Below are 12,370 nucleotides of genomic sequence, written 5' to 3' on the forward strand. Positions count from 1 at the left end.
TAAATATCCGAAGAAGATTGTTGATAACGCACCATGTTTCAGCCTTGCCTTGAACGTGTAAGATGCAATTTCCCTTCGTCATCATCTCGTCACGCAACTTGGCGGAGAGACGTAATTGAAGTTTGGCCTTGGCGGGAGCTTCCTCCATCGTTCCAGGCTTCCAGGCGAGTGTAGTTAAGCGCAAGTACTCCGTAGGTGCAGGTTTAAGTGGAGGCTAAGAAAGGGCAAGAAGCACTGAAAGAGCCACTGCATACTGCAATCATGCTGCATGCATGCATGGCTAAAACTCCACATGTCGATTTGCCCCAGCGAGCATTGCCCACTAACTGAAGTTGGTTATGGGCGACGGGTCGAAGGGGCCTGAGGCGCGCCCCTCAGCCATGGATCTTGCTAACTACCTACCTAGTAACCTAAAGTTAGTCCCCACGCTCCCTAAAGGTACGAGCACTCAATGAGCGGTTTCCGGGCCTCTCAGTAGTACTCCGTAGCACAGTCTGCCTGATCCTTACCAAGGCGGCACCTGCCTGCACCTGCGCCTGCCGTTGAACCAGTCAGCAAAGCCTCTCTTTGTCGACACCTTGGAACCGCGCAGCAAACATAATCTACCACCCTGCTTATGATTACTGCAGCAGCACTTGTCCGGAGTCAATCCCACCCTTACTACCTAATTGTTTCATTCCGGCTCATAGTCCACGGCGTCTCCTTCGTCCTATGATACATCTCCCACCTCAGTTCCAACTCCGCTCCGCTCCTTGCTCAATTAGTCTAGACGACTTCCCAAGTTGGCCGCAGCCTCATACCTCTCGCCCAAAGGCTGAGGTCGCTAGAACTTCAACCTCATACCTGATCAAGGCAAGAGTTGGACTAAATACCTTCATGATGGCTCACAGTCTTTGAGTGCCCCTCGTGGCCGCCCACGGGTTACCCAAGTGGTCTCACTCGCAAGGACCAACCCATCCTGCCGCCATACCTGAGGCATGGCTGAGATGACTTGGGAAAAGCCTGCGGTCTCAGACAATATTTCTTCCACAAGAGCGCTCCAGACAAACCTGACACGGTCCAAGGAGAACTCACCCAACCGTCAGCATATGGGTGGACCAGGCCCTGCCGTCGATCTCAACGGTGCTCTGGACGACCCAGCCTACCGGTCAGAACCCTCAAAGTTGTCTGCCACACAAGGGCCTCCTTCTGAAAATGTCAGCCCCCTTTCCGCCGTCCCAAATCCCACGGGTGGTTTCAAGCAGCCACTCGGGGCTCCCTTTGCTCCCCTCTCCATCAATTCGAACCATCTCGACACTTCAACCTCGCCGGGGAAAGAAGTTCCTGACGCAGATAACGCCTTGAACGGCAGCGGAACTGCTTATGGCAATGGCACGCCCACTGCGCCGAGAAAGAGTGTGCAATTCTCAAGAGACACGGAAGAAATTGATATCCCCATCCTTGGCCAGAGCACTCCGCCGCTTGACGGTTCAGAACTTGATAAACCTCAGTCTTTATATGCGAGACTAAGAGCACTGGCCATTCCCCAAGGATTTAGCCATTCTAGATCTGCTAGTGGACTGTCGACTTCTGCACGTTCGGCCGATGGCAAAGACGCCGACGCTCAGAACAACTATTTTGGTCGCCATGACAATGCACTTGCAGCAACCTTGGAAGAGGATAGTGCCGAAGAGGCTGATGATGACGCAGACGGAGAGGACAGTGCAGCAGAACGTAGAGAACCACAACCGACCTCTCGCACTCGGCGCAAACGCAGGATCCGCCGCTTCGACAACATCGAAACCGCTCCATCGTCACCAAATAGCCCAATGCGTCCGGGCCTAGCAAGTGTCCCACAGGCCTCTGACCGTCCACGTCCCCCCGTTTTGGTCAGGAGGGTGACTGATACTGACATGCCTCATAATCACAAACACCAAGGTTTGTCCGAAGATGAAGGCCACCGCAACTTGTCACGAGAGACCAGTGCCTGGACACCACGTCATCCACTGCGTGGCCTGAGTTATGGAGGACAGAGAAAGCCTGGTGATTCAACTCCAGAAGGTCAGAAACGACCTCTGACACTCTTGAATTTTGCTGGTATCACTTCATCTCGAGAAGCGGCACCTTCTGATCCTACAACACCAAAGACTCCTTCTCGCCGTAAGATCATGTCCGAAAGAGGAACTTCCCTCAGTGCTGCCAAATGGAAGCAGCTGAAGAACAGTTTGCGTCTTTTAGGCCAAACTAGAAAGAAGGAACGAACTCCCGACCACGAAAAGTCGGCCGAACTCCTGGCTGAGCTCGCAGCTGGGACCCCTGCAGCCCTCATGCTGGCTAGCATGTTCCAACGTGATGAACATGACAACCGAAGGATTCCCATCCTCATGGAACAATTGAAGCTTAGAATCACCGACAGTGAGGTGGACAAGGACCGATACAAAGAAGCAGACGTCAGCACCCCCAGCGATCGACATTTGATCTTTCGCATTGAGCTTGAGTATGGCAATGGCATCAACAGAATGAAGTGGGTGGTGAAGCGCTCATTGGGTGACTTTATCAATCTACATGCCAAGTACAAGCTCCACTACGGCTCTGAACGTTTGAAGGGGAGGGGAGATGCCTCCCTGGACAAGTTTCCCAAGTTTCCTCGAAGTGCCTTTCCCTATCTCAAGACATGGCGAGGACTGGACGATGAAACAGAGGAAGATGATGATCCTGCCAACAATCCCGACGATACTGCTGCTACTGACACAGAAGGTCGAACTCCAAAACTGCAAAGTCGTCCCTCGTTCATGCCTAGTCGACGGAGGTCTAGTGTTGGAGGAATCCAAGATCCCGAATCAGGCGGATTGCGTCGAGATCTTCGCTTCGCTGATCGTCAGCGGAAGAAACTGGAACTCTACCTTCAGCTGATGATCAAGTTTCTGCTGTTCCGACCTGAGAGCAATCGCCTGTGCAAATTTCTCGAAGTTTCCGCACTGGGCATGCGGCTCGCTGCAGAGGGCAGCTTCCACGGCAAGGAGGGTTATTTGCTCATCCGCTCTGCCAAAGGTCTAGATTTTCGCAGAGCACTCACGCCTGCTAATATCACACATCGACATACTCCGAAATGGTTTCTCGTTCGCCATAGCTACGTTGTATGTGTGGACTCCCCAGAGGAGATGCATATCTACGATGTCTTCCTTTTCGACTCCGACTTTCGCATCCAGTCTAAACGAAGACTGAAAAACCATCCCAGGGCCAAAGGCTTGGCTGACGCTGCAAGAGAATCGACCGGGCAGCATCATCGATTGAAGCTGATAAATTCTGAGAGAAGACTCAAGCTCCTCGCTCGTGGCGAGAGACAATTGCATCAATTCGAAGAGTCGATCCGAAACATGATCGAGATTTCACCCTGGGTGAAAATCAACCGATTCGACAGCTTTGCTCCCATCCGACCCAATTGTTTTGCACAGTGGCTGGTTGATGGAAGAGACTACATGTGGGTTGTCTCTCGTGCGATCAACCAGGCCAAAGATGTCATCTATATCCATGACTGGTGGCTCAGCCCTGAGCTGTACATGCGTCGACCTCCCGCCATTAGCCAGAAGTGGCGCCTTGACCGCCTGCTCAAACGAAAGGCGGAACAAGGTGTCAAGATTTTCGTCATCGTCTATCGAAATATCGAGTCTGCCATTCCTATCGATTCGCAGTATACCAAATTCTCGCTTCTCGATCTTCATCCAAACGTCTTTGTCCAAAGGTCGCCTAATCAATTCAGGCAGAATACCTTTTTCTGGGCCCATCACGAAAAGATCTGTATCGTTGATCATACCCTTGCTTTCGTTGGCGGGATTGACTTGTGCTTCGGACGATGGGATACACCTCAACATACATTGGTCGATGATAAATCCACCGGTTTCGAGGCAAGCGATCAGCCCAAGGATGCTGACCATTGCCAGCTCTGGCCTGGAAAAGACTACTCCAACCCGCGGATCCAAGATTTCTACAATTTGAATAAGCCGTACGAAGAAATGTATGATCGGACACGTATCGCGCGAATGCCCTGGCACGATATTTCCATGCAAGTTGTCGGCCAACCAGCTCGAGATCTGACGAGACACTTTGTCCAAAGATGGAACTATATCCTGCGGCAGCGTAAGCCAACACGCCCCACACCTTTCTTGCTACCTCCACCAGACTTCAACCCAGCAGACCTGGAAGCCCTCGGACTCGATGGGACTTGCGAGGTGCAGATTCTGCGGTCAGCTGGACCATGGTCCCTGGGCACCCCAGACAAGACCGAGCACAGCATCATGAATGCCTACGTCAAAATGATTGAAGAGTCTGAACACTTTGTGTATATGGAGAACCAGTTTTTCATCACCAGCTGTGAGACAGAAGGTGCAACGGTCCATAACAAAATCGGAGACGCGCTCGTCGAACGCATCACTCGAGCGTCCAAAAACGGGGAAGCATGGCGAGCTATCATCATTATTCCCCTAATTCCAGGATTTCAGAACACTGTCGAGCAAGAAGGAGGTACCAGCGTTCGTCTCATCATGCAGTACCAGTATCGAAGCATTTGTCGAGGAGAGTCATCCATTTTTGGACGCCTGAAGCATGCTGGAGTAGAGCCTGAGGACTACATCCAGTTTTACAGCTTGCGACAATGGGGCAGACTCGGCCCGAACAAAACGCTGGTCACCGAGCAGCTCTACATACATGCGAAATGCATCATTGTTGACGACAGGGTGGCATTGATTGGTTCTGCCAACATCAACGAACGGTCCATGTTAGGCAACCGCGATTCCGAGTGTGCAGCGATTGTACGTGACACTGATTTACTATGGTCAACTATGAATGGGAAACCGTACCAGGTCGGAAGATTTCCTCACACTCTACGCATGCGCTTGATGCGCGAACATTTGGGCCTTGATGTCGACAAAATCATGGAAGATGCTCAAGTCATGGAGGCCGAGCATCAGAAGTCAGAGATTGCCGGCAGATCTACCAAATCTCCATCTCACGGTGATGAAGTTGCAAGTCCACAATCTGAAGAGGAAGACACATTGACTCCACTCGGAAAAAGAACAGCAGAGCTCCGAGAAGAATTACTGAAACGATCAGAAGAACTCAAGAGTTTCAATCATGATGTTGATTGGGAGCAACAGGACAATCCTAATCTCAAAAGCAATCGCAAGCTAACAGAAGACTCTCGTGTGACCGGAAACGCAAATCATCGACAAGATGTGGAAGGTCAAGGATTCGACCACATGGCGGAGGCGGACGCCGCGGGCCTGATCGTTGGAAGAGATTCAGCTATCGCCAAGGGAGCTAGAGAGGTTCTAATTGCAAATCTTGACACCGAGGGTAGGGCTACGGTACAGAACCCTCGCCGACATGGTGAAGCAGTACGTCTTCCTTCTTACGTTGCTAAGCAAGAGGTGCCCAACCCACCATTCCCTCCAAGACCAACAGCCGAGCGTATGAACACTGAACAGCTTGGGCTTCCAATGCTCTCGATATTACCTGCCCTGCCTCCGGGAGACGATACCGATATCGGCGGTCCTCCTCTAGAGAAACTAACCTCCAAAGACTCCGTGCGTACGAGACATCCTTTGATGAACGACCTGCGTCGACCTATGGTTGACCGTGATTGTATGATGGACCCCATACATGATGCTTTCCTGTACGACACTTGGCATGCTGTGGCTGAAAACAATACCAAGATCTATCGATCAGTGTTCAGGTGTATGCCCGACAACCAGGTTAGGACTTGGGAAGATTATCGTCAATACATTGCATATGAGCATAGATTCAACCAGCTCCAGGGCCATGACATTCCCAATGACGACAAGATCCCTCACCCTTCCAAGTCAGGACCTGACACTAAGAGTGGACCACCGGGTGCTGGATCCCACGCTCCTGGTGCCCAGCTCAAGTCGATCGCTAAAGTGCCCAGTGATCTGGAGAAGCACACAGGTGATATCAAAGACAGGGTCAAGGAAGTCTTTGGTGGCGAAGGAAAAGAGGGTCAAGAGACATCCGAGAAGAACGATCTACGAGCGTGGGCAGCGGAAGCCAACCAGGCACAAGCCGACCGAGAAGGGGTGTCCGTGGCAGAGAGGCAAGGGATCCCTACCCTGCATCGCCAAGAGACGTTGACCGAAGAGAGGTCGGGATTGCAGACCGTTATTGAAGGACAAGTCATCTCAGACGAAATCAGTGGAGAAGATGATGAGGGCAGCATGGAACCTCCCAACAGCAGTCCTAGTACCAACACGGTGGTTGATAAGGAGACATTGAGCAATGGAGATACTCCAACGATAAGCGGTAGCTTTGTGGGATACTCTGAAGCGACCAATGTGAATTCTGCGCAAGGTGCGTCAGCGACTGGCAAGCAGCGGCGAAGAAGGGCCACAACGAGATCGAGTCGACGCGAGTTTAGCGCTAGTGACGATATTCTCAGCGTTCCTGAAGCGGAAGAGCTGCTGGATTGTGTTCAAGGACATTTGATTATTTGGCCTTATGATTGGTGAGTGATGACTGAGCTGGCGTTCCTGGGAACTGTTCTAATGAGTATTTGCAGGCTGGAAAAGGTTGAGGCGGGAAGCAATTGGCTGTTCCCGTTCGACCAGATCAGTCCGATTGAAATCTAGTAAGTTTGGGTCTGGTATGCTGGAGGTGAGCGAAAGCTAATGATTGCAGTATCTAATCCTCTTGACTTGTGGAAGAGCGGCTTAGCTTGACAGTTGATCGACACACACATGCCTTGGATCAACAGGACCTGGTGGAGAGGACGAGAAAGGCAGAAAACAAGAGAAGGAACCGGTTCACAGGCGACGAAAGAATTGTTTCCATTGAGAATGGGCGGACCAAAGCATTTTAAAGAGAAAGAACATATGGCGGACGAAGAGGCTGAGATGTGACCAAGCAAAGCTCCGCTCCGCTCGGCCCTGTACGTTGCTGATTTGCATGCCGTGCAGCAAACCACACCAGTGTTGTGGGCAAGTGAAATGCAGCTTTGTTTCCATATACGATCGAATTAGCGGGTGCGGGTATGCGGGCGGATTAACGGCTTTCATTGGGTTCGGGCAAGCACAAAACAGATGAATAGTCATCACTTCATTATTCTTATTGTTATCATTACCTACTATTCCGTTTATTAATGGAAGGCGGAGATGAAAAAGAAACAGGTGGAAGGGGAAGTGAGTAGGCAGGCAGGCAGGCAGGCAGGCAGTTGACCGAGGCTGGCCTGGCTGGCTTGGACGAGAAGAGTGACGCAGGATGGGAGCAAAAGGTGTCTGCCGGTGTCACTGTTGATCGAGGTCGAGTTCACTCATCATCTGTGTGACTGCTGTCAATACCTCTCTACCTCTACCTCTTCTCCTCCCTCTATAAGGGCTGTTGGTTCACGTCCGACTTTACACACACGTACACACATACACATACCTCCGAACTACTAGCTATTCCTGTCCTACAGCCCAGCTTGTAATGACAATAGATTTATTTTCTTTTTCTTCACGATCGAACCAGGTCAGGTCTATAGATAGATGTATCAGGTTATGATGCTTTTTATGCTTACTTGTAGAAGTCGCGTCAATGGTCTAGATAGGTATGGTCTAGATATAGATACTAGTATTCCATCAAAGACGGACTGGGATACATATGAGAGACCGAGACTTTTGGTGATGAGTTCTGGGTGCAGGGCGTAGGTGCAGGCAGACAGACATACTCTCGGGCTATGTGGTAAGCTCGGTATGTCGTCGCGTTGGGATGGAACTATCGGTATTCTTCCTTTGTATAGAACGACCGGTCCCGCTCCCTCGCCTTGGGTATGTCATGTCCTCTGATGATGACTTGTTCCGATCTTGGAATCTGTGATGCGAAGACCCTAGCTTTCCCAACCCAGATCAGATGACCTGCCACGAGATATATCGATGGCTTGTAAAACCAGGCCATTTTACCAAATCTCGCATCCGCCGGCGAGACATTATCGATGTGAGGGTCTCGTTTTAATTGATTGACGAGTTCCAACCCAGGCCCGAGTTGACCGTCGAATAGGTAAAATTCCTCCTTTCCCCACCTCAGTTTGTTGTTAATTCTTCCGTCCTCCATTTTCGGTTGCACCTTGATGAAATACATGGGGGAGAAAAGTGTATAGTAAAGCACAAAAACACAGAGACTGGTGGCCTCGAGAGGCCGGGAAGAAGCATCTAGACAGGAACCAGACTCTTTAGTCTTTATTATAGAGAGATCAAGGAAACTCGTGACGTGAGGTGGAGGGGGGGCCGAAATTCTTTGGAGAGATGGAATTGTTGTGCGCTGTTGCCAGCTCGAAAGTGTATGAGGAAGAGCTGGCAGATAGGAGGACGGAATTGTGAGGATCGCCTCGTCTGTTACCAAATGGGACAAAAGGTTGTCTCGATGGTGGGGCCAGTGTATGCCAGTATGGCGGAAGCCTGGAAAATGATCGGGTCACCAACGCATTGTCACGGGGTTGGTGACTGGCGAGAGGCCGAGGAAGAGAGTATTGATACAGAGTGTTGACTTGTCGATGGTGTACATGTCAGTGTTGCAGGAAGCGCGGAGGTGGAGGAGCTGGAGTTGGAGGTGGAGGTGGAGTCGACTGAAAAGGAGGCTATCGACAGCAGAAGACCTTTTTATACCAGGGGACGTGGGTGGCATCATCTTCAAAGCCGGATTTTTCGGCAGTGGGTGGTTGATTAGGATCGCGGTGATTCGATGACATGGTACCGGGTGGCTGATATGTCGATGTGCCTGCCCCGCTGACGTTTGGCGTGTGACCTTTTGAAGATGCAAACGGTGTGGGATGTGGATTGACATCTGATGCGCCACCTCCCTGGCGGCGGGCCTCGACCACTCTGCGGACAATCACTGAGAAATGTTGTTAGCTGGTTGTGGAAGAGAGGACAGAAAGAGTCAAGGGAGGGAAAAAGACACACATGCAAAAGTCTCCTCAATATTGACCATTTCTCGGGCGCTGGTCTCCATGAAGCCACAGCCTTTGCTTTTGGCATACTCCCAGCCAACTTTGCTGCTGACGACTCTGGCATCTTTCAAGTCGCATTTGTTTCCAGCGATGATCTTGATGGGAGGCGACTTCCATCCCAGCTCCCGGCGACCTCGGACCTTTGTCCCTTTTTCTCGGAGTAGTCGAGCATTTTCCTCGAGTCTGTTTTCGGCCTCAATATCAATCATGTCAAGGAACCACTGGAGGCCTTCTAATGAATGATGATTGGTGATGTCATATACAAGTAGGAAAGCATCCGACTGGAGATTGGAAGCAGCCCATAGCGAACGGTATTCTTCTTGACCGGCAGTATCGGTGAGGGACAAGTAGTAGTTGAGTCCGTCGACTGTTCGAGTGACTGAGTATGAGTCTTCAATCGTTGGGTCATAACTAGTATATTGATTAGTATGGAAAATGTGATGATGCGAAGGAGCCAGGAGGACTTACTCTGAAGTCCATTGTGAACGGACTAATCGCAAGGTAATGGAAGATTTGCCGCATCCGCCATCACCGCATATTGTGATTGAGATTTTGTCGGCCATGACGAGATCTCGAGGGTATGGGCCACCGGGTATACCGTGAGGCGAGTCGAAAGTGACTCTTTCTTAGAGACTTTGCGGGAATGAATGTCTCGATAGATATAGGCCGAGGAAAAGGTAGCGGGTTGGAGCAAGTACAAGTGCTAGTGCTCAAGTCACAGGGTTACAGTCGTAGGAAGGCTGTCGGCGCTGCGTGAGACGAAGATGATCGTGTGGCGCGGGAGTTTGTGGAAATGTAGCATGCGAGTATGCGCAGGAGGGGATTCGAGGTGGATTGGACCGGGGTCGTGTGACTGCGAGTGGGAATGAAATGGAACTGTGGGAGGACTGAGGGTCGGCGGCAGGATGCGACAGCTTTGTTCGATATAGAGAGAGATCGGGACACTGGCAGGTGAGGTCAAGTGTTGGAATTGGGATTGGTGGGTAGAGCCTTAGAGGGTTAAGTGAGGTGAGGTCAATATCGAGATTTGACGATCAAGGGTGTGTGTGATGGACAGAGGGAAATGTCAACTGGGCGAGAGGGAATGGTAGGACCAAGAGGACAGTATATGGCACAATGTCGTCGTGTAGTAGTAATGGGAGGTAGTAGCAAGTAGCAAGTAGCATTTAGTCGCAGGTGGTAGTCGATAGTGAATAGAATGTCTCGGAAAATTCAAGGAAGGTGGGCGGGCCTGGAAGGAGAAAGCCACGGGCTGTTGGCTGCTGTGAGGCGCGAGGCAATCATGGAATCATGGAATCATGGAAATCAATTGGCAAGTTGCAAGAGTTACGATGGGGTGGAAACTCGGTGTTGAAAGTGGGCCGTGAGCACCGACGCAGGCCGGCAAAGGCATGCTAAAGAGCCTGGGAGTCCACTACTGAGCCCTGCGTGTCCTGCAAGAGGGGGGGACTATGAGTGGGTTAGCAAGATTCACTACTGTACTCCGTAGGTACTAACTGGACAGTGGAGGCCATAGTGCCGTTGGTGCGGCTAAAACGCTAAACGAGGATGCATCAACTCTTAGGAACGGGGCACCGGGGCATCGATGACATGATTTAGCGACAAGGGAGAAGGGAAGGGAGGGACCCGGAGCGGGACGTCTTTGGGTGGTGCGCACGGTGCCACGGGTGGACAAGGGAGCCATGAGGCATAAGGCATGAGCCAGGCCCGAGGGGCCCATGAACCTACTCTGTAGGCACCTAGGTGAACTCTGCCCTTGCACATGGGAACTGAACTCGAGTGAACTGTGCGGTACATACTATACTGGCTCGATCGTCGTGTTGATCATTTGTTTCATGGTAAAAGAGGCACGCAAGATGATAAGATACACATGATCATCATAATGAGGCGTAGGTGCTTGGTTAGCTGGTTAGTATATTCGTAGGGAGAAAAGATCGACAACCCCAAGGCAGGAGAGGGCTCTCGAATTTCCCCAAGTAGGTGGTAGCCTGTAAAGGCATCTTCCGGGCGATGCCCACCCAATCAACCCTGTTGGTCCATCGTGTCTACGAGTTACCCCCCTCCCCTCCCCCCAATCTTGTTCCTGGTCATGTCCAATCCATGTCAATCCTAACCAAAATCAAGGCACCAAGGCTGGATAGTCCATCACCTCTGGCCCCAGAATTGGTACGGTACTACTCCGTACGTGGTACAAAGTAGGGGTGTTAGCATGCAGCAGTCAGTGTCCCCCAGCAAGAACAAGACGGGCAGGCAATCCTGCATTTTGATCATATTGATGAACCCGAGTCTAAGTAGGGGAAGAAAATGGACAAAATTTGCCATCCTCGCCGACGAGTCGAATTACTGATTGGATGATTTTCATGCATTTTCGAGTCAAAAAAATCATGCGGGATTACTCCGTAGAGGTACACAAAAGACAAAATTGTGCATTGCAGATGCCCAGGCACGCCAGGCCCCAGGCTCCGTGTCCCAGAATCGGATGCGCATGTAGAATTGAGTGCGGGAGGACGGATGGTCATGTCAACCCATGACACGCGAGGGCCGGTAAGATGCAAGTTGCTGCAGAGGCGATGCAGGAGGAGTTGAGAGTACTCCGTGCTCGTATATTTTATTATTCCCAGACAGGGTCGCTTTAGTAACCACCTAGTGGCCTTCTACTTACACTTTACATTGTAGCAAAATGCACATGGCCTCTGGAGCAAAGAGAAGAAGAAAAAGGGTTGACAGTGAGAAGTACATATGACGCCGATTAGGCCGTTGACTGATGGGCGCTGATAGGTGCGCCACCACATGAATGACGGCTCCGAGGAGCATGGGAGGGGCCCCTCAGGCCTGCGAAGGGGGGCACTGGGGGGAATCATCGGGCCCGCGACCGCCCGTCAATCCCTTGTCCTTGGGTCTCGTACCAGACAAGAGGTTTCGGGGAAGCAAATGCCATGGCCCTTGACTGGATGTTCCAGGATCATGGGTTTTTGTTTATACATACGCATCGCAAATGAGCCATCCTCGTAAACCAGTCCATGGGCCTTGAATCAAATGCCAAAACGTGCAATGTACGTACGGACAGGCAACTGACCACTTACAACTCTGCAAGTTCACCCGTAAGCGAAGGGAAAAACGTTCGAGACACCCCTCGTCATCATCCCCAAGGTCCTGGACGACAGGGTATTTAATGAGTACCTCGTATGTACAGTTCCATCCTCCGTCTCTCCCAATAGGAATATCATTTACCGATCTTTGTTCCCGTTCGCTGCTGCCATGGCTGCCTCAGAGTCATGCATCATCGTGACTGTACGGAGTACATATTCCAGTCCCTTCATACTCCGTACTTTCCATGCAGTAGCGTGACCACCTCAGTCCAAGAATCTGGGCATCTGCAACCCGTTCATTCGGGAG

General features: G+C 51.2%; 2 protein-coding genes across 4 annotated transcripts; one reads left to right on the top strand and one right to left on the bottom strand.

Annotated features, from left to right (window-relative positions):
* Positions 1–554: 554 nt before the first annotated feature.
* PV10_00346 lies at positions 555–7,486 on the top strand. 3 transcript variants are annotated; one of them, XM_016364403.1, is made up of 3 exons: positions 555–6,496; positions 6,551–6,619; positions 6,670–7,486. In XM_016364403.1, exons 1-3 carry the CDS (start codon positions 978–980, stop codon positions 6,674–6,676), a joined length of 5,595 nt encoding a protein of 1,864 aa, XP_016228052.1. In that variant the 5' UTR covers positions 555–977; the 3' UTR covers positions 6,677–7,486. The 3 variants fall into 3 exon arrangements, with proteins under 3 accessions (XP_016228052.1, XP_016228054.1, XP_016228053.1); XM_016364405.1 differs by having other exon boundaries at positions 555–6,619; XM_016364404.1 differs by having other exon boundaries at positions 6,551–7,486.
* Positions 7,487–7,502: 16 nt separating this feature from the next.
* On the bottom strand, positions 7,503–10,187 carry PV10_00347 (uncharacterized protein). The gene is made up of 3 exons (XM_016364406.1): positions 9,443–10,187; positions 8,928–9,385; positions 7,503–8,859 (listed from the first exon to the last, which is right to left on the bottom strand). The coding sequence occupies exons 1-3, from the start codon at positions 9,535–9,537 to the stop codon at positions 8,603–8,605; spliced, it is 810 nt and encodes a 269-aa protein (XP_016228055.1). The 5' UTR covers positions 9,538–10,187; the 3' UTR covers positions 7,503–8,602.
* Positions 10,188–12,370: the final 2,183 nt, after the last annotated feature.

This window comes from Exophiala mesophila, assembly GCF_000836275.1.
Source record: "Exophiala mesophila strain CBS 40295 unplaced genomic scaffold supercont1.1, whole genome shotgun sequence".
In the NCBI taxonomy this organism is placed as follows: domain Eukaryota; kingdom Fungi; phylum Ascomycota; class Eurotiomycetes; order Chaetothyriales; family Herpotrichiellaceae; genus Exophiala; species Exophiala mesophila.